We start from the raw sequence: 23,589 nt of genomic DNA on the forward strand, positions 1-23,589 counted from the left end.
ACAACACCCAGAAACGCTGCCGGCTTCGCTGGGCCCGAGCTCATCTAAGATGGACTGATGCAAAGGGGAAAAGTGTCTGTGGTCTGACGAGTCCACATTTCACATTGTTTTTTGAAACTGTGGACGTCGTGTCCTATGGACCAAAGAGGAAAAGAACCATCCAGACTGTTATAGGCGCAAAGTTCAAAAGCCAGCATCTGTGATGGTATGGGGGTGTATTAGTGCCCAAGGCATGGGTAATTTACACATCTGTGAAGGCACCATTAATGCTAAAAGGTACATAGAGGTTTTGGAGCAACATATAATGCCATCCAAGCAACGTCTTTTTCATGGATGCCCCTGCTTATTTCAGCAAGACAATGCCAAGCCACATTCTGCATGTGTTACAACAGCGTGGCTTCGTAGTAAAAGAGTCCGGGTACTAGACTGGCTTGCCTGTAGTACAGACCTGTCTCCATTGAAAATGTGTGGCCCATTATGAAGCTTAAAATACGACAACAGACACCCCGGACTGTTGAACAACTTAAGCTGTACATCAAGCAAGAATGGGAAATAATTCCACCTGAAAAGCTTCAAAAATGTGTCGCCTCAGCTCCCAAACGTTAACTGAGTGTTGTTAAAAGGAAAGGCCATATAACACAGTGGTAAAAATGGCCATGTGCCAACTTTTTTTACAAGGTTTTGCTGCCATAAAATTCTAAGTTAATGATTGTTTGCAAAAAAAAAAAAAGTTTTTCAGTTCCAACATTAAATATATTATCTTTGCAGTTTATTCAATTGAATATAAGTTGAAAAGGATTTGCAAATCATTGTATTCGTTTTTTTTTACAATTTAGACAACGAGCCAACTTCACTGGTTTTTGGTTTTGTATGTGTTTAATTTTTTTTTACATAAACATTTATTGAATTATAAGATTTCAATGTGTGTAAGTAGTATTTGAACACATTCAACAAAAACGCCATAACGATAACTGTGATATGACATTTTTAAATCGTTACATTACTACGCACAAGGTTGTTTTTTTATTTTATTTTAGTGAAGTCATTTTTCAAAAGTATGTATGATTTGTGTTGATATACTGGATCAATATTGGTATCTGCCAATACCAAAGGCTCCAATATCGTTATTGTATCGGAAGTAAAAACGATTGTATTGGGACCGTAGTAATGGTAATAGTGGTAATTACTGTTCAGGAAGCTTTGTGTGAATTTTGATTGCAGTATTTCAACAAAAATCGATAATTTTGTTAAAGCAGTTGTGTGAAAATCTGCCCTGTATGTTAATGGAAAAATGTCAACTAATGTCAATTAAAACATGTTGTTTATATACTGTTTACGTTCATTGAATGAATGATCAAGGCTTTAGTTGAAAGGCTTTCACAGCTTCATGATTTCACTAAACGTAGGCAGCATGGAGGGAGGAGCTCGATAAAGACGGAGAGCTTCTCAGATGTGCTGAGTACGTGCCATTGATAGGAGGTTTTTTATGGGCACTCTGTTATTACTGCAGAGCTTTATTACCCCATCAAGTATGGGAGGCAATTCTGCATTTTTACATCCCCTTTAATCTCAGACTGAATCTCTCTGATCACTTCCACTGCCATAATAATAGCTCATATATTATTTCAAGTTGCACATTTTATCCCCGATTTTATTCTTAGGCTGTAGTCACGCACAATCATTTGTATCGTGATGAACTGGTATGCTCCTCCCTTTCCAGGCTCACACTGCTCCGCATTTGCACTGATCATTTGTGCTACAACTAGTGTACTTTTATTCTGATCTAGTTCTGTGATTTCCATGACTTTGTGTATTATTTCCAATCTTATTATTTTTACTGTTAAGGATACCGGCTGTCATTAATTTCACTCCTGTGAGACGAGCGATTGCTTTTTTTATGCACACAAATGTAGTCGGTGGGGAGTGAGTGTTCTGTGGGGTTGGCTTTTGGATCATTGTGCGTCTTTGTTAGTCCATTTTGTTTAGAATTGATCATCGGGATGCAGGGGCAGTGTCAAAAATACGGTTTTAATTCTGCAGATCACCAGTGTTGCCAGATGGGACATGACAATGTTTTGTACCAGTAGCTTAAAACTATCAAATTTTAAAGAACTGTATGCCCAATTAAATGTTACCCAGGACCATCTGTGAGAGTAAAACATTACAGCAGACCCTGTGCAGAAGGTCTGTTCAACTGATTTGTTCCAGGGGCCACATTACTTACCTCTCCCTTCACTGTTATTCTTATTTTGAGAACCAGCATCCTCTGTAGTGGACATTTGGTTTTGGTATATTGCTTTTGTGAGAGTTAAAAATTTGAGAAAAAATTGCTCTTTATACAAGGTAAAAGTGTTCGCTGCACTGGATTGTGGCCTTTAAAGTTTAAAAAGGATCTGCCAATGTGTTTACACTGGTCCACGTTCCTCTAATGTTCCTCTAATGTCTTTAGGAATTTGCTGCATAAATGTTAGTCTCTCCCAAGTTTTTAACTGACTTTTGGGGCCAGTCTTGTGTCAATCAATCATGATCATTTTGACAGCTACCCATTTCTTCTCACGCAGTGGACTATTCCATATTAAGCCTGAACTATACTCTCGCGTCACACAGATTGCATAAATCCCTCCTGTGGACCCTCCCGCAGACTAGGGGTAAACTGGGGTGCCACCTCAATCAGAGGTGGAACGAATGGAAGCAGTGTTTTTTAAACTGTGATACGCGTACCACTCAGGCGCCATCTAGTACTTTTATAGTAAAATTGTTTAATTCAGGTTGGGAGTCCCCAAACTACAGCCTGCAGATTGTCCCAAGTTTATTTTTAAAACATGAAGTAAGAAATATTGAAATTTGGCATGCCACACCATTTATTATTGACCATGTACATTGCAGGAGTGTGACTTGCACAAACTCATTATATAGGTACTAATTTGGACAGCCTTTCCAACTCATGGTTCAATTAATAAAAAACCAACACAGTCATCAAAAACAAACACAGAACGGTAAAACATGTGATACAAAAACACACAACTTGCCCACTGAACTATGTGGACATGATAAAAAATGTCTAAAAGTACTATACACAATTCAAAAATATACCCATTTAACCCATTTACTCGACCTGATGGGAATTATGCAAAATACTCTCCACAATTCGACATGTGTGACGCATTTTAGTTGCTTAAGGGACTGTCCAATATTGGATGGATGGATGGATGGAAAATGGATGGATGGCTAGATATGTTTGATGGATTACAAAACTTTAAGGAGGTCGGGAGGGAAGTAAATGCGGTAGGAATGGTTCACATACACTTAATATTCAATGTTTTATCGTTTACACTTCATATTGTAGTGGCGGGCAGTCCTAATGGGCGGGCAGTCCAAGTAGTGGGCATTTTATTTTGGTTTGTTGATGACCGATGATGAGCAGCCATGTTTCAGACGTCTGTGGTCCTTCACTAAACTTAAGTCATTTTAGTTATAATATATTTTTTTACACAAGTGTGTTTTAAGTGTTTGCCTGTGCCGCCCCTAAAAAAATAGTCTGGACACGCCCCGGCCGCAGACCTTTACGTGCACATCCTAAAAACCTAGCTTTGCCTCAGCGGTGACGGGGACTCCTGAGCTATTATTGGTTAGCTTGTTAATGCATAATTTCCAGAGTTTTCTGCCTGTGTTACACCCCTGTAGAGGGGGGGATATTGAACAGAAACACGGACACGATGTTCACTCATTCAGGTCCAGTCTGTAATGCCAATTTTCCAAAAACATACACTTTTAAACAATACTTTTTAAACATTGCACCTTTTTAAACATTACTCTTTTTTAAGCATTACATTTCTGTATTCAAAACATGAAAGAAGTAGAAAAATAAAGCATTGTGCTGGAACTTTAATCTGTACAAATATGTAATATTTTTATCATATTTTTATCAATAGCTAATCAGATCAGAACTGACACTCCTTTAGTGTAAACACAAATAGAAATGCATAATTATCATCACCAAATATAACTGTAAAGCATTGACTTTTAACTTTTAACATTTTCCTCTACAAAATAACAACAGCAGAGCAAAATCTTTCATCTCAAAATCTACTCTCATGAAAAAAAGACTACACAACATAAAAAAAAGACATCTCTGCATCAAACTAATCTCAACACACACGCGCACATGCACGCGCACGCACGCACACTTATTATTATTATTAGCCTTTATTTAACCAGGTAAAATCCCATTGAGATCAAAGATCTCTTTTCCAAGGGAGACCTGGCCAAGAGAGCAGCAGCAAGGTTACATTAAAAACAGTAAACAAATACATAAAACATCACATTTACAACATTAAAACTTGCTCACATGACACATGTGCATACAGACAAGGTAGACTGCAATCCTTTCACAGAAGCTTTAAACTCATTCAACGTAACTAGGGTTTGAAGTTTAATGTTCGATTGTAGGTTATTCCAAGCCTTCGGTGCTGAAAACCTAAATGCTTTCTTGCCCAGTTCAGTTCTTACTTTGGGGACGACAAATTGCAGAACATTCATTGAACGAAGATTGTGACTTCCTTGTTTCTTTGTTAAAAGACAAGACAGATAAGATGGAGTGATACCCAGAATGGTTTTGTAGATGAAAACATACCAATGATTGAGGCGTCGAGCACATAAAGATGTCCAGTTAACCATTGAGTATAACACACAATGGTGAGTAAGGGGAGCGCAGTTGGTAATGAATCTCAGTGCCCCGTGGTACACACTATCCAGCTTGTGGAGACAACCAGCAGTAGCATTCATGTACAACACATCTCCATAGTCAATAAAAGGTAAAAAGGTTGTTTCCACCAATTTCTGTTTCACAGTAAAAGAAAAGCAATACTTGTTTCTATAATAAAATCCCAGTAAAAGTTTCAGTTTTTTTTACAACATACTGAATGTGCTCCTTAAAACTCAAGTGGTCATCAATTAAAAATCCTAAATATTTAAAAGCAGATACTAACATAATTTGTTGCCCATTTCTTGTTAAAATGTTCTCACACAGTGATGATCTTACAGTTTTTGATGTGGTAAAGAGCATACACTTTGTTTTCTCTGCATTTAAAACCAGTTGAAGATAGCAAAGTTGTTCTTGTACTCTGTCAAATGCATGTTGTAGATATTTAAAAGCCTCAGCAAGAGTGGGTGCTGTGCAGTATATGACAGTATCATCAGCATAGAAATGGAAAGTTGAGTTCGGAATATTCTGTCCAAGATTATTTATGTAAATAGTGAATAATAAGGGGCCCAACACAGAACCTTGAGGGACACCCTTTTTCACTTGCAGTACGTCCGAGGAGGAACCTTCTATCTGAACAGCCTGAGTTCTACTTGTGAGGTAATTTGCAAACCATCCAACTGCTTGCTGAGAAAAACCAATAGCTGAAAGACGTTTGATTAAAATTACATGATCAACAGTATCAGTATATCTTCATAATGAATGCACTGCACAGGAATTGTTCTTAGTTGTCGTTTACTCAACGTCTTGTAGCACACACACACAGGACTTGGCACACTCTTATTCTAATGCCAAGTTACATGGGCAGGAGCTCACCTAACAAAGAGTGCGCCCTCTATTGGCCTATCAATGATAAGTGTAAAGTTGTCAATAAGTAAAACCCAAAACTAGTAAATATCTCTCAAGGGAGCCAACATAAATGTATACATACATAAGTAGAGGTACGTGTGGACTGCAAGCTGACGCCCTCTGTTCAATAAATGACGCTAGCAAGTACAGGTAAGTAAGCAAACCCAACACTTTAATGTTTCATTGAGAATATAGGACATTACACACTGTCAAAAATCTGTCAAAATGTTTTAGTGCAACTTTGGTAAGCTACAAAGCTGTACCGCTTGATGGATTGTAGTCAGATGTACAGTGTTTCAAAATACGGGTATTGTTTTGGTGGGTATAAGGACCCCAAATTGGCACCTATTAGGAGACATATTATCTGGTGTTTTGGTTTGCAATATTTTATTTATATATATATATATATATATATTTTATTTATATTTTACCAAACCAACTTTTCTTACCCATTGGTACCTGTTGATGTGTTTTTGGGATATGCATAAATCCCAAAAACTTGCTTGCGTCTGCCATTGTAGTCAGCGTCAACGCTGTAGTCAATAAGCTCTTTATTTTTCTCTATCCTCATGTCATGGGGCATTCATACTCCGCTGTTGCCATTTCTAATATAAAGTAGCGTACTGTTCCAGCTTATATCTGTCAGTAGACTCGATATGGAGCGCTAAATACAACAAACATGACACGGAGAATACGCTGTCGAAGTGGAGGCACGCCCACAAAACGGCATATACTCAAGAGACGGTCAGAAAGCCTTGTGGAAAAAGATAAGCCACTGCATGTTAGATACTAATTACAACTAATCAGTAGGGGTTTTTAATATTGATGAAAACAACAAAACCAAATGCTGAATGTACAGTAACTTGAAAATAGAGAAGTGTGTATGAACACATACAATATAAACTGAATAGAGGAATGATAGATATGAATAGAACATGAAGTGCAAAATTCACTTTAAAAACATCAAGGCTTCACAATAGAGTATGTAGGGATTTGAAATTGTATATACTGTAAGTAAATGATAGAGGCTTAAACAAGGAACAAATGAACAGCAGAGTAAATGTATTTGAACCCCTGCTGATTTTGTAAGTTTACCACTTACAAAGATATGACAGTACATCATTTTTATGTCCCTTACCTTTCTCGCAATCGTCCTTATTCCACTGCATGACATTTTGCATGAAGCTCCGGAACGAGGGTGATTGACTGTTACCTTGTGTTTCTTACATTTGTCAATTATTGCACCAATACTGCTCTCTTTTTTACCAAGCTTCTTGGTGATGCTCTTGTTGTCAATTCCAGTCTTGTGTAGGGCTACAATCTTGTCCGTGAGATCAGTTCTTTCGTTTGGTCCATGGTGATGTGGTGTACATGTTTGAATGAAAAGACCGTTTTATGTGACAGGCGTATTATGTTGAGATTAGGAGTACTGTCTCAAAGGGAATAGCTTATTTGTGTGTTTAAAGACTTCAAATGTTCTTTATTGTCAATCAGGGGACACAAAGAATGGACAAAAAAGAATGCTTTCCAGTTGGTAGGGGATCAAAAGTTACTTATACCAACTGACACTTAATTGTATTTTCTGGAATGTTTGTAAATATTCTGTCTTTAAAAAAAAAAATTAAAATAAACCTCACAAAAGAACTGTTCATACTGTATGTCTCTAAGGGGTAAAAATTAGGGGTGTCTCGTTTTTTCTCTTTTTCACTTCCGAAATGATACCGATAGTGTAGCTTTGACTATTGGCCGATACCGATATCGATCTGATACAATATCAGCACAAATCATCCATATTTTTTACTGTTTCCGTAATGCCAAATGTTAGAAAAGTCTTGGGCTCTGCTCGCTGGATTCTGGCGCTTCTGAGTATCAAAGCCAGTAAGAAGTATATTGTGTCAGTTGTGTCTTTTGTTGAGTCCTACAATGTATCAGTACCGTAAGTATTGTACTTATTACTCACCAGCTGTGTGATTGTGACGTGCATCTTAGTTGTAGCTTTGATTGACAAATTTGGAGGTGTTAAAATCACCATGTAATATCCAGAGGTGTGGACTCGAGTCACATGACTTGGACTCGAGTCAGACTCGAGTCATGAATTTGATGACTTTAGACTCGACTTGACAAAATGTAAAAAGACTTGCAACTCGACTTAGACTTTAACATCAATGACTTGTGACTTCACTTGGACTTGAGCCTTTTGAATTGACATGACTTGACATGACTTGCTACTTTCCCCAAAACCCAAAGATGAAAAAGTTATTCGGGAGCGCCCCGTATTTTTCATTGTGTACTTGTCTATCAGCGTTGCGTGTGTCAGCTGGTGTGGTCTCAGTACAACAGCCAATCAAATTAGATCTACTTTGTTTTCATCACACAGCATTCATCCAATCAAATTGCAGGACAACCAAGGAAGAAGACATGTCCAAACCACACGCCAGTGAACAAAAAATGATACCTAAAATAATTTTGTTTGGGTATAAAAATTACGAGGTGGTCAACACAAAACGGTTTGCAGTATGCAACACATGCGGTTCGAAAATTACTGATGGAGAGGAAACAACTTCCAACTTCGTCCAGCATTTGAAGTTGCACAAAGAACGGTAAGTTTTGAATGAAAGATAACGTTTATTGGCTAAGTAACGTGACTTTTATTTGCTGTGTAGTTAAATCAGTGAGGCTGTAAACTCACTGCTAACGTTATAACGTTATTGCAAACACGGGAATCTGTTGCAGTTCACTACCTTATTCATACTTTTTGTTCAGTGATTTTTTTTAAGCAGGGTTGCGTTAGTCAATATATCACACGTAACGTTAGACGGCGGTCAGCAGCACCGCGTATTTTAGCCACCTAAAAAAAGACAAAAATAGTAAAATAAAGGTCAGTTAAAATGTATACTATATTATGAATATGTGTACCGTTTTAGCTAGCTTTCTGACATACTGTTGGTTGTTTACCTCAGTGGTCCCCAACCACCGGGCCGCGGCCCGGTACTGGTCCGTGGATCGATTGGTATCGGGCCGCACAATAATTTTTTTTTTTTTTTCTTTTTTTAATTAAATCAACATAAAAAACACAAGATACACTTACAAGTAGTGCACCAACCCAAAACAACTCTCTCCCCCCTTTTGTTCTGGGCATTGAACATGAAGACTCTTCCTTCACTGTTCCGAGTGGCCATGAGAGTCTTGGCAGTACCTGCCTCCAGTGCTCCAGTGGAGCGAGTTTTCAGCCATGGTGGCATCATACTACGCCCCCATCGTGCACAAATGACTGACAGACTCTTGGCTAATTTGGTCTTTTGCAAATGCAATGCAGCATAGGGCCCTGACATATAAAAAGTACAACTTTTTTGTTATGTTCACGTATATGTCATGTTTTTTCAATGTTAACACTTTTGTACAAATAAGTACATTTGCACTTTATTTTTCAATGTGTTTGTTCTGTAAAGGAATGAGTTAATGTTTAAAATGACTGGTTAATAGTGCTATTATAAAGTGCAATGTCAGCACAATTTTCTTTCCTGCAATTTAAAATGCACTTGTTTTAATAAATAAATACAGCGTTTGAAAAGCATACACAATCTGTGTTAATATATTAGTCTGTGGTTAAAAGGACTTGAAAGGACTCGAAACTCAAAATGCAGGACTTAGGACTTGACTTGAGACTTTCCAGTCTTGACTTTGGACTTGACTCGGGGCTTGCCTGTCTTGACTCGGGACTTGACTCGGACTTGAGGGCAAAGACTTGAGACTTACTTGTGACTTGCAAAACAATGACTTGGTCCCACCTCTGGTAATATCGCAAATGCTAATTAGTAACATGTATATGGCACATACAATTTAAATTAGCATCAAGCTAGCTCATTTGTTTTAATGCATTTCTTTTATTTTGACATTTTATTTTATTTTATCATATAATCATGTTTAGTGTTTTGCCGATAACAGACTGATATCGGATCAGGACGCCCCAAGTAAAAATATTCAGAGGATCAAATAATTAAGGTATTTCCTGCCAGAATTACCATACAACTGGGATACGAATTACACAAACTGATGTCCGGTTGTGCAGTTGAAACCTTTTCTAATTAGTGTTTAGTTTACTATTAAAAAAATATTAATTTAATGTTTTTTTTGTCTGGATTCTGAAGGTAAAAATTATCCTTATTTGTCATGCAAAGAGAGATGTTGGAGAGTGAAAAGACTGCATTATGAAAACGTCATTGCTTATTTGCTTTGTGTCGGTGCAACAATATGCAATCATTTTCGACACGCACATTTTAGAAATACAAAGTGCTTAGCTACCGTTATCTTGTATTTTTCAGGCATGCCAGAGAGATTGTACTGAAGTATGAGGGGCGACTAACAAGGACAAGAGGCTATCAGACAGCAGGAGCTGATGTATGTATACAAAATTACACTCACAAGTTATCAACGAAATTCATTATTCATTAATTGTCGTACAAAGAAAAACATGTAAATGTGATTTAATAAAAATGCCAAGAAGACTCTTTAAATTAAGTCCTATTCATGTCTTATATGTGCAGTATTTGTCTTATTTTCTATTAAAAAATAGTCACCAAGCAGGACTTCAGTTTCAAGGTTAACAGTAACTCTTGGATCATGGCAATGAAGCGGTTGTTCATGTTACTTTGAGAACATATAACTGTTTATGAACTTCATTTTTGACCCCTGCACACGTCTCCACATTGGTGAGCCTTTGATATGAGCGATATGTAAAAATGGGGGAAAACGCCACGGGACACGCAATTTTCTGTTGCGACTAATGTCTGAAGCTATCTTCGCTGCGACTGTCAAGTTGACCAAGTTATTGCAGAACAACTTACGCCTGTGGTTTCAGCACATCAAATCCGAGTTCTAATTTAAAGGAATTACCCAGGATGTGACAAAGTTTTTACACTTAGTGATAGACGCCTTGACAAAGGCCAGAGCAATGGTACCTACAAGTAGAACGCACTCAGTATTATTACATTGGGTAGAACGAATGTAAAGGTGACTATACAGTTTTTTTTTTCATGTTTAGAGGGTTTTAATTATGGTAAGAAATGTATTTGTGTTGCGAACATATTTCTCTCACTATGAAAATATTAGATTTGTAAATAATATTCCTATTTCATGAAAATTAGTTTACCACAGTCAAGCCTGCCACTTATTACCTGCGATAATTGAGGGGCGACATTGGTATGAAAAATAAAACTGTTTTGCATTAGTTGTTAGCAGAGGTGTGGACTCGAATCACATGACTTGGACTCGAGTCAGACTCGAGTCATGAATTTGATGATTTTAGACTCGACTTGACAAAATGTAAAGAGACTTGCAACTCAACTTAGACTTTAACATCAACGACTTGTGACTTCACTTGGACTTGAGCCTTTTGACTTGACAAGACTTGCTACTTTCCCAAAAACCCAAAGATTAAAAAGTTATTCAGAAGCGCTCCGTATCTTTCATTGTGTACATGTGTTTTCTGTCAGCGTGTGCTGCCTGTCAGTACAACATCCAATCAAATTAGATCCACGTTGTTTTCATCCCACAGCATTCATCTAATCAAATTGCAGGACAACCAACAAAGAAGAGCTGTCAAACAACGCGCCCGTGAGGAAAAATTATGCCAAAGATAATTTTGTTCGGGTATTAAAACTAAGAGTTGGTCAACAAAAAACAAATTGCAGTATGCAAAACGTGCGGTTCGAAGATTACAGACGGAGACGCAACAACTTCCAACCTCGTTTGACATTTGAAGTTGCACAAAGAACGGTAAGTTTTGAATGTAAGCTAACGTTTATTGGCTAAGTAACGAAACTTTTATTTGCTGTGTAGTTAAATCAGTGAGGCTGTAAACTCACTGCTAACGTTATAACCATAGACATCTTCTAAGTAGACGCAGCATCGAGCGCTACTGCCTACTGGCGCTGACGAGACGTGGGGCCGCCATCTTGGAGGGATGATGCGCTCCACTCAGTGCAATTCATTTAGCAGGAGCAATGAACTGTCAGTGCATTTTTAATTCATCTTACCTCACTGAATACCACTGATTGTCACACGTTTTTTTTTTTATAAAGGACACATGTTTTGGCGTGTTTTATTATTCATAGTTTGCTTAACAGTAATAGAATATTCTTATAAACTATAAGTGACCAGACTGGGAATATACGGTAATCCCAGAGAAGGGGGAAAAAAACGGTCAGCTAATTTCAAGTTCAAGAAACAATATGATTAGGTTATATATACATGCGTATATCCTACATAAACAATGTATGAATACATTAGATATCTATATATCTTAGGGACCTATAGACTGTATCTCTGTTGCTGCAGCAGCAGAGAGTTTATTCTGTCTTGACACTTTGTATTGATATTTTGTATTACATTCTTCCCTTAAATGATAATGTTGACAGTGATTGCTTTATATGTATTTTTTATGTATGTCGCTTTGGATAAAAGTGTCTGCCAAAAACTTAAACATAAACATACAGTATATAAACACCTGAAAGTCTTTATATCAGCTAAAACAACCAATCTGTTTCACTGGATTCAGAATAAAAACAAATTCTGTCTTACCCAACAATGTTAGTATTTGAATATTGTTACTTGAAGACTTATTCCTGGTTACAATTATACTGTTAAGAAAGTATTGTCTTATACTTTGCCTAAAATGAGAATGCATCATAATCAGTGGCGGCTGGTGAATTGTGTTTTAGGTGGGGCTGAAAGTTTGTAAACCAAACCCCTGTAGGGGGGGTCATCCTCCCCCAGAAGATTTCTTTGTGATTTTCACATACAAATATTGAAGATTTTTTGCTCCTTCTCAACTCTGTGGTAAGATTCTTTTCACAAAATACAACCAATAGTACGTTAATGTTAAATCGTACTTGATTCCTATTTTCAACAGTCAGCTCATTTGAGCAGGAAAACGCTGAAAACCGGCATCTTTGTTTTCTACCTGTCAACTGTCAGTTTAGGCTGCTCGCCGGCTCCTCATCACCACTTCAAGATGGCAGGCGAATTTCTCGCGTCACAGCAGCCACTGCTGCGTCTACTTATAAGATGTCTATGGTTATAACGTCATTGCAAACACAGCAATATGTTGCGTCCACTGCAGTTCGCTACCTTATTCATACTTTTTGTCAAGTGATTTTTTTAGCAGGGTTGCATGAGGTACCTACACATAACGTTACGTTAGTCAATGTATCACACACAGTAACGTAACGTTAGTCAATGTATGACACACAGTAATGTAACGTTAATCAATGTATCACACACAGTAACGTAACATTAGACGGCGGTCAGCAGCACAGCGTATTTTAGCCACCTACAAAAAGACAAACATAGTCAAATAAAGGTCAGTTAAAATGTATACTATATTAAGAATATGTGTACATATTGCATAGGGCCCTGACATCTAAAAAGTACAACTCTGTTCATTGTTATGTTCATGTATTTGTTATGTTTTTCATGTGTACGCACACATCAACACATACAGTATGAGATTTGATCAATGAGATAAGGTAACAACAGGATAGAAACTGCTGTGGAACTAGTTACAATGCAATATGCCATGGAAATACAATGTTAACACTTTTGTGCAAATAAGTACAGTTGCACTTGTTTTTTCAAATGTGTTTATTCTGTAAAGGAATGAGTTCAATGTTTAACATGACTGGTTAATAGTGCTATTATGAAGTGCAATGTCAGCACTATTTTTTTCCCTGCAATTTCAAATGCACTTGTTTTAATAAATAAATACAGTGTTTTAAAAGCATACACAATATGTATGCTTTATTTATTATATGTATATATTAGTCTGTGGTTAAAAGGACTTGAAAGGACTCGAAACTCCAAAATGCAGGACTTGGGACTTGAATTGAGACTTTCCAGTCATGACTTTGGACTTGACTCGGGACTTGCCTGTCTTGACTCGGGACTTGAGGGCAAAGACTTGAGACTTACTTATGACTTGCAGACCAAATGACTTGGTCCCACCTCTGGTTGTTAGTGACAGAAACAAAAAAAAGGTAATTATTCAACTGCTCCTGTAGAGCAGTCTGTTTTGCTAGGATTGCATGGTAGGGGGGCCGTGGATGCGGTAAGACAGGCAGGAGAAGCAGTGTGCAGGTAAGAGACTTTTAAACCGCAAAGATGAGGCAAAAATCCAAAATGGGAGACCGTGCCGCCATGGAACGTTCACGGGAAGCTCAAGGCCACTTACAGAAAAAACTTTACGTAGTATCTAAGCAGTGGTTCTTAACCTGGGTTTGATCGAACCCTAGGGGTTCGGTGAGTCGGCCTCAGGGGTTCGGCGGAGCCTTCGCCACGGAGGTAAAGACACATTCGACTTATCGTGTAAATAAAAACGTCTCCCTATCAGCGTATTATGGATACCCCCAAACAATGTTCCCTCTAATTTTCCATCTGATTTGCAGGTTGTTTGATTGATCGATTGAAACTTTTACTAGCAGATTGCAAAGGAAGAGAATACATTATATGAAACAGTACAGTTTACACAGTACCGTACATATTCCGTACAATTGACCACTAAATGGTAACACCCGAATAAGTTTTTCAACTTGTTTAATCAATTCATGGTAATGTGTGTAAAGTGTGTAATTTGTTGTGAGTTCATGCACTGTGTTGGTTTTGTTCTTTGAACAAGGTGATATTCATGCACGGTTAATTTTGTGCACCAGTAAAAAAACATATAACTTTTTCTTGAATTTGAAAAAAACAACATTTTATTTTTCACTAAAGAAGGGTTCGGTGAATACGCATATGCAACTGGCGGGGTTCGGTACCTCCAACAAGGTTAAGAACCACTGATCTAAAGAAAGGGAGTTAGGAGGAGCTACCATACTACACAAACTTACTGTCGTTGAGAGAGGCTGCACCAAACATAAATTGTTGTTAATAGCGAACAAAGCACCCGTGCCAAGTGATTGGCAAGATTGGGTTTGTAAGGGGCCGTGATTAACGAAAAACAGCTGTTGGAGACACTAATCATTAAACGAGGGCAAGTGTGGACAACAGCCCTCAATAAACCAGAAAGTAAACATAAGAATAAATACAAAACTCAAAACTAAAAACATGATCTAGGCAACGGATCATGACAGTGCACCCCCCACCCCCTTAAGGGGCGGATTCGAGACGTCCCAAACAAAAACAAGTCCAACATCACGGAAGGACTTGGCGGTGGGTCGCCAGGCCAAGTGTACCCGAAGCCACCGGGGACAAGTCACGGCGGCGAGTCGAACGCCAGGCGGGCATCCATGCACTTGTCATGTCTGTGTAATCATGTTTTGTTTTAAGTCATGTTTTGTTTAGTTTCTGACTTTTCACTCCCTTGTCTTGTTTGCATGATTACCCATTAGTTTCACCTGTTCCACGTTTGGACTCATTGTGCACTCTTGATTGTCACCATAGCAACCCATTAGTTTTCACCTGTCACGTCACACACCTGTTTCACGTCTTGAGTCACGCACCTGTTTTCGTTAATCATGTCTGTAGTATTTAAGTTCAGTGTTTTTCAGTTTGTCTTTCTGACGACCTCAACACATTTATGCTCTGTTCATGCCTGATACTTCTTTCCATGTCAATTCCTCAAGCAACTATTTTTGTCCAAGCCAAGTAAGTTTTTGTTCCATATTTATAGTCTTTTTGGTTTCATAGTTTGTTCTCCACCATTGTGCGTGTTTTTTTGTTTGTACTTTTTGCTATAGTCTTTTGGTTTCATAGTTTATTCTCCGCCACTGTGCGCGCTTTCATTTATTCCTTTTTTTGATAATAATAAATCATGTACCTTCATTCCCGTATCGCACGAGCCAACTTTCCGTTGCATCCTGGAAAAGCACACACCCCGGACCAAGTCTTGACAGCACTGGCTACATCTTTGGCCGAGTGGCACCAGATTTTCAGCAGCCAAAGAGTTTAAGGCCCGAGTCATGGGCAGCGCTGCTGATAACGCGGAGGGCATCCATGAATAAGCCACATTCGTGGCCGATTAGGCTGACCTGAGCAGGGACGGCGCTCTAGAAGCCGTGAAAGTCAAAGACTGTTCAAATCTGGCCTGAGGGCGCCTATCAGCAGCTTGAGGATTGCTTTGAAAGAACAAACTGGGGCATCTTTGAACAGCAGGACCAGGAGGACTACACTTTATCTGTGCTGAGCTATATCAAGCTCTGCCCGGATATTGCTATGACCGAGAAGCGCATCCGGGTCTATCCAAACCAAAAGCCCTAGATGACTGGTGAGGTCAGGACCCTGCTGAAGGAAAGGAAACAAGGCATTTAGGTGTGGTGATGGGGCACAGTACAGTGATGCCAGAGCCAGCCTGAGGAGAGGCATATCAGAAGAGAATAGAGGGACACCTTAGCAGCAACAACACAAGGCAGGTGTGGCAGGGGGTGCAGCACATCACTGGGTAAAAATCCAACAACCTCGCTGTGGCTGACGGAGACGCCTCGCTGGCGGAGGAACTGAACATCTTCTTCGCTCGCTTTCAGATGGAGCAACCACATGCAGTCGCATCACAACCCTCAACCCGTGACAACGTCCTCATGTTGGAGGAACATGAGGTGCAGCACACACTAAGGAGGGTGAACCCAAGGAAAGCTACTGGACCAGATGGCGTACCTGGACGTGTGCTAAAGACCTGTGCAGACCAGCTGGCTGTTGTCCTTACCAGGATTTTCAACCAGTCCTTGTCCCAGTACATCGTCCCACCCTGTTTAAAAGACTCTGTTATTGTCCCACTGCCAAAAAAAACTGCAGTAAACAGCTTGAATGACTACCGTCCAGTGGCACTTACACCAATCATTATGAAATGCTTTGAAACTCTGGTTCGGGGGTACATCACCTCAAATCTGCCACTTGCATTGGACTTTCACCATTGGACTTTTACAGGGCCAACAGATCTACAGAGGATGCTATCGCAACAGCCCTCCACACTGCTCTGAGCCACCTCGAGCAGCAGGGGAGCTATGCAAGGCTACTCTTTGTTGATTTTAGCTCTGCGTTCAATACCATCCTCCCCCACAGACTGGTGCCCAAACTGACGGGGCTGGGACTGTCTTTTGCCATCTGCCACTGGATCCTGGACTTCCTGACAAATCGCTCTCAGAGGGTGAGAGTAGGCTCCCACCTCTCAGCATCCATCAGTATCGGCTCCCCCAAGGGCTGCGTGGTAAGGCCCCAACTCTACACCCTCTACACTCATGACTACACCCCTGCTCATGTCAGCAATATCACTACTAAATTTGCAGACGACACCACAGTAGTGGGACTCATTTCTGGGAGGGATAAGTCTGCCTACAGAAATGAAGTGGAGGGACTGACTGGGTGGTGCAGGGAAAACAACCTGGTCCTTAACACCATCAAGACGAATGAGCTGATCATGGACTTCCAACCACTGTACATCAACGGGGACTATGTGGAAATGGTCTCTAACTTCAGGTTCCTGATCATCCAGATCGAGGAAGACCTGTCGTGGAGTGCGAATACCTCTGTGACCATCAAAAAGGCACAGCAGACCCTTTACTTTCTGAGACTCCTCAGAAAGAACCACCTGTCACAAAAACTGCTTGAGTCTTTCTATCGCTGTTCAATAGAGAGTGTGCTGACATACTGCATGTGTGTACGGTATGCCAGCTGCACAGCGGCAGAGAGAAACGCACTTCAGAGGGACATAAAAACTGCCATGAAGATCACTGGCTGCTCTCTCCCCTCCCAAGATGAACTGTACAGTGCCAGGTGCCTCAAAAAGGCCCAAAACATCATAAGGGATCCATCTCACCCCGGACATAAACTTTTTGAACTGCTGCCCTCGGGCAAGAGATACAGGACAATAAAATGCCGGACAAACAGATTTAAGAACACTTTTTTACCCGAGAGCAATAGTGTCACTGAACACATGGCATAAAAAAGAATGACTGTGCATGTGAGCTGTGTGCTTGGTATTTTATGTATTTTATGTATTATTTGTATCTATTTATCTGAGTACCATGTTCTTATGTGTCATTATGAATTTGTACTAAATTAGTTTGCTTGCAATTTTGTTGTACAATGTACAATGACAATAAAGATATATTCTATTCTATTCTATTCTAAGGTCCACGCACGGGTTCTGGGTGTTGCTGCCAATAGCGCAGAAAGCAACTATTGAACAGCCAAACTCTTGGCCGACGAGGATAAGGGGTGAGGGCACCAGACGGGTGCCTCTGCATCAGGCGAGCTGGAGGTCACACAGGCTGTCTAGCTGGCTACAGGGCTGGAGGCGAGGTGGAGCCAGTTAGCCATGCTAGCTGACGTTAGGCTAAAATGCTTAATACCAATACTAAAATACTAATACTTCAAAGCTTGTGAATGTGAAAATATTAACGTTACATATCTTCAAAAAATTCACAAGACACAACAGTCTTAGATGGCGGCTTCTTCATCAACCGAAGTACGATCAATAGAAAACAAAAACAAAAAAACGATCTTAGTCATCAACTCCATTGCTGCCCGGTTTGTTGTGTAATGGTGGGACTATACAGTTGTACATGTTGTGTACGCTTGTACAAACGTACTTTATATGAAATCAATAAAGCGGAGACGGTCACTTGGAGTCTATATTTGGTAACTTCCACCCTGCCCCCCATCCCGCGCAGACATCATTCACTGCCCATACATTACATCTTACCCCTTTAACTAATTGTTTGCCCCACATAAAACATATGAAGAGTGGTATGCATTAGGTAAACTTGTTTTAACCCCAAAACTCTCTGACTGAAACAATTAACATTCATCTTTATTCTTTACTTTTTTATTTATTCTTTTTTTACACCGGTAACACAGGTGAACAACCTAACTGAGTCGACTACCTGTTCCTCTCTGTTGTGGTATGGAGATTTATTTTGCTCCGTTTTATACTCACAACTCTAGCTACAAATTCAGACTCTTGACAGGCATTACTGCTCTTACAACTCAGGTAAGGACCAGGGAATCCGGGCCCCTGACAGGTGGTAATGGAACCTCTCTCAGATGTGATCGGTTCCTCCTGATGTAGCCTGTTGGAGTTTGGATCTCGTAGGATCGTGTTGTCCCTGCCGAACGAGAGACAACACCTTGGTGTGGCCCGTTCTTTATCCAAACTGTTTGGCCCAGCTGCAGAGGTGGCTTCTCACGTGCTCTATGGTGTAGGTTATATCCCTTGGCCTGCTGTATTTTAAGTGCTCTGTCTTTTGCCTCAAATGCTTCCAAATCTGGCTACGCTGGTGTGAGAGTGCTCGGGCACTCAGGAAGAGGTTTCTGAATCTTGCGCCCCATCAAGAGCTGTGCTGGTGATACCCCATGAGCAAGGGGGTTTGCTCTTTACGCCATGAGTGCTTTGAAGGGATCTTCACTTTTCTGTAGCAGTGACGTGACGGTTTTGCTCTGGGGATACCGCGGGCTACTAGTGACATGTTGAAAGTTGTAGTCTTGTGCAAAGTCAGCGAACTCTGCGGCGGAAAATTGAGGGCCGTTATCAGTGATGAGTTTGTCTGGCACTCCATGACAGCTGAAAATTGATTTCATTCTCAACACCATAGCTGATGATGTCGTACTTGGGATAATAGCAACCTTGATGTATCTTGAATAGTAACCAATAACTAATAAAAACTGTCCATTCTTCCATTCAAAGAGATCAGCAGCGAGGTGTTGCCATGGTCGTGAGGGCAAGGGTGTAGAAAGCAAGGGTTCAGGTAAGATGTACTTTTGCACAGCTTTCACACTGGCTTACCTTCTCTTTCATCTGCTGAGAAAGTCCTGGCCACCACACTGCGTCATGAGTCCTGGCAAGACATTTTATCATTCCTTGATGACCTTGATGAATTATTTTTTGGGTGTCACCTTGTATGCTCTTCCCTTCATTAAAAGACCATCGACAATTAAAAGATCATGTCTGTGCTGCCAGTACGGCTTTAGCTCTCGAGCCAAATTCTTCTTTTCTCAGCCTGCGATAATGAGAAAGGACAGCTTTTTGCACACTGGATCCTCCTCCTGCGCTTTCTTTAATTGCAGCAATTTCTCTGGTGAAGCTGGGAAGTTCTGCACCACCTCATTGACCTGAGCTCTGACCTCATTCTGGAGTGTGCTGTCCTGGTCTGTTGTTGTCTCTTGGAGTGGTGCTCTAGACAGAGCATCTGCTGTAATCAGATTTTTCCCCGACACGTGCACTATTGTGTATGAGAGTCTGAATCGCAACACTCGAGGTGGAACATCGTCCAGTGCCCTTGAGCTTAGGAGGCTGATCAGTGGTTTATGGTCAGTGCGCATTTCAAAGTGTAGGTCTAGAAAGTAAGTCTGAAGTCGTTCACATGCCCATGTGACAGCCAGGGCTTCCTTATCGATTTGAGCATATCTACACTCAGTATCAGACATGCTGCGAGAGATAAAAGCAACTGGCTTCCAGTACTTTATATGAAATCAATAACGCAGAGACGGTCGCTTGTAGTTTTTCGTCCTTATTTGGTAACTTCCGCCCTGCCCCCCAGGCATCGCTCACTGCCCATACATTACAGTACAGTACACCGCTATTAACAAAGTACCACTGTACTAATGAATTAAAAAAGGTACTACTGACTTTGGAAAACACCAGTAGTTATTTTTCATCCTCATATGCTGCGGTGCGGCGGTGACGTTGCTGAGCTGAGGCACGGCGCACTTGTGTGTCAAAACGCACACACAGAGCGCATACAATCAGAAAAAGCTTCCAAAGGAATAATGACAAAAAACGGCGATTCTGCTGGTTAATAAAAAGGGTGCGTGGAAGGCAATATGAAGGTATTTGGGCTTCAAAACTACCGATAAAGGTGACGCTATAAACATGCCTTGCCAAATGTGTCAATACAGCATTACCACCGTTGCTTCGGTTAGGTTTAAATAACAAACATCCAGACCTGCACAAGGAGTTTAAAGCGTGGCAGGTAGTATAGTTAACAGCTTCCTCGGTGGACATATACAGTAGATACAAGACACGCAAATAGCTGGTTGGCTGAAAATGATTAGTGCAGTCCAAACCGCCCACGTAATGTAAAATAATGCAAGTGAATTGACTGAAGTTCGTAACAAATTCCCACTATTTCATCTATGTTTTATCTTCAACAATGTATGTTTTACTTGTTACATGTATTATGTGTTCTTTTAGCTTTATTGTTTTCAGTATTTACTAATGAATCTATTTGTCTTAAAGCACAGATCAAAATTGGCAACCATAAATCATGAAGCATTTGATACAATGTCAATAAAGCTTTCTATTCTATTCTAACCTAATTCTAGATTATGGCATGCTTTATCTAATATGTAAAATAATTGTAAACTGTTCTTTGAAAGCAATAAGAACAGCACATGTGTTTAATGCGCCTTTTAATTTGAATTCAAATATTTTTTAATTGTTCTTTGGGTGCAGTAAGAAACATATGTTTAATCATAAGTTTTATTATAAATGTTCTGTTAAAATGAAGCCAATAATGACATTTTTTGTGGTCCCCTTTATTTTGAAAAGTATCAAAAAGCATTGGAATACATAACGATATACATTTTGATACCAAAATATTGGTGTAAGGACAACTCTAGGTGCAAACGTAACTGCATAGTCACTTACGTGCAGTAACGTAGCAAGTGGTGTCCAAATTCCTAGGGAAGATTACAAAGCTCTACCCCTTTTTACTTCATTTTGAGGGTGTAGTGGTAGTGGGTAAGGGCTAGTGGTAGTGAATAAGGGTTAGTGGTAGTGAGTGAGGGGGTGTACTGGGATTGGGTCATTGTATCTAAAGAAAGGGAGTAAAGAGGAGCTAGCATACTACACAAACTTACTGTCGTTAAGACAGGCTGCACCAAATACAAGTTGTCGCTAATAGCGGACAAAGCTGGTGGGGACACTAATCACCAAATGAGGGCATGCGTGGAGAACAGCACTTAATAAACCAGAAAGTAAACACAAGAATAAATAGAAAAGTCAAAACTGAAGACATGATCTGGGTAACTGGTCATAACAGCGGCCATTTAAAAAAAAAAAAAAGAAAGAAAGCATTATAGCAATGCGAGAATCATGTAATGTGCCATCATTTTCAGACTATAAGGCACTACTTTTTCCCACGCTTTTAACCATACTGCTGCTAATTTATAGATTTTTCTGGGTTCACAAGCTTCACACGCTGCCAATAAATTTTGCATCATCACATCAGACCAATGAAATTGTTGAATCGTGTACAAGGACACCACTTTAAGACTACAATAAGAAACTAAAAGTGCACTATGACAAGTACTACAACTACAAGAAAATACAATGTTGTACACTACAACACTGCAGGCGCAATAACTATAAGACACTACAAGTACACTACTACAAGTATTACAACTACATGAAACTACAACTACAACACTACAGTATACTACTATGAATAGACCATCTACAAGAAACTAAAGGTATACAACTATAAGACTACAACAACAAGAAACTGAAAATGCACTACGACAAGCACTACAACTATAAGTACGACTACTACAATACACTACGACAAATACCACGACTGCAAGAAACTGCCAGTACAACACTACAAGTATTATAACTATAAATACAAACTATAAGTACACTACTACAAATACTAGAACGAAAATAAACTACAACTCACTACTACAAGTAGCTTCACGACAACACTATCTACAACAATCACCCTTTGTATTGAAATTAAATACTACTTTACTCAATCTAATACAAATTAATTTATAAACTCTATATGTATATATATATAGGTATATATATATATATATTTATATATATAATATATATATATATATATATATATATATATATATATATACATACATATATGTATATATATATATATATATATATATATATATATATATATATATATATATATATATATATATATATATATATATATATATATATATATATATTTTACATGTCTCTCTGTTTAAATAAAGACCAACATTAAAATACAGTAGCGTAGTAGTAGTAGGCCTAGGTATTCATTAAAAACAAGGCAGATGTTTTATTTAACACGTATATTTTATATTTTTGGCCACTGTAACATTACACACAGTTTGAACAGTTACACTGTGTTTGAATATTTAATTAAGTGATTATTTGGCGTACCACTAGATGGAGCCTGTGTACCACTAGTGGTACACATACCACAGTTTAAGATTCACTGATCTATTGTTTATATCTTTAGATGGTATAAACTCAGCAGAGGGTTAAATCCTTGCATGTTATTTACCCAAAGCAAACAAGGAGATTTTCTATCTGATCCAAACTACAGAGTTACACTTACAATATTATAATATATTATATACTGCATATCATTTTAATGTTATTGCCATTACCTGTCAGGTTCATCTAAATATGTCACAGAAAATGTTGAATATTTGCTGACAGAAGCAGATTTCCAGTCATTTTTATTTAACTGCAATAAATATCTGATCCAGTTATAAAATATGTAGATTACTTTTGCTGAGGCTTCAAATGATGTGATTGCTTCACAATCTCTCTCTGGGTTTTTGTTTCAGAAAAACAGCATGCAGCATAAGGAAGATTTGTTGTGCAATGAAGTGCTAGCATTAGGGGATTTGTGACCTGTTGTTATTGCTCTGTTTAATTACAGTACCATGTTCAGGCTGCTCAGGACCCATTAGAATAAATTGTTTTTAAGCAAGCTGTCTGATGATGAATAATTAATTTGCAGTTTGCTCTTCGCTTTAATAAAACGCAGCATAGCTTAACATGCTAATTTATTTAAATGTTATACATATCTATTATAATATATATATATATATATATTTATATATATATATATATATATATATATATATATATATATATATATATATATATATATATATATATATATATATTCACTGTATTTTGCAGTGAAATGTGTCATTGAGCACACCAGCTGGAGTCTCCTCACTCATTTTTG

General features: G+C 39.0%; 1 protein-coding gene across 1 annotated transcript in view; it reads left to right on the forward strand.

Moving 5' to 3' along the window:
* Nucleotides 1–23,589, forward strand: part of LOC133608551 (transmembrane channel-like protein 3) — a 169,941-nt gene that overhangs the window by 56,554 nt on the left and 89,798 nt on the right. The window contains exon 6 of the mRNA XM_061963861.2: nt 9,934–10,009. Within this exon, the coding sequence (XP_061819845.2) occupies nt 9,934–10,009 (76 nt within the window). The remainder of the gene's footprint in view (nt 1–9,933; nt 10,010–23,589) is intronic.

Source organism: Nerophis lumbriciformis, linkage group LG06, assembly GCF_033978685.3.
Source record: "Nerophis lumbriciformis linkage group LG06, RoL_Nlum_v2.1, whole genome shotgun sequence".
Lineage (NCBI taxonomy): Eukaryota > Metazoa > Chordata > Actinopteri > Syngnathiformes > Syngnathidae > Nerophis > Nerophis lumbriciformis.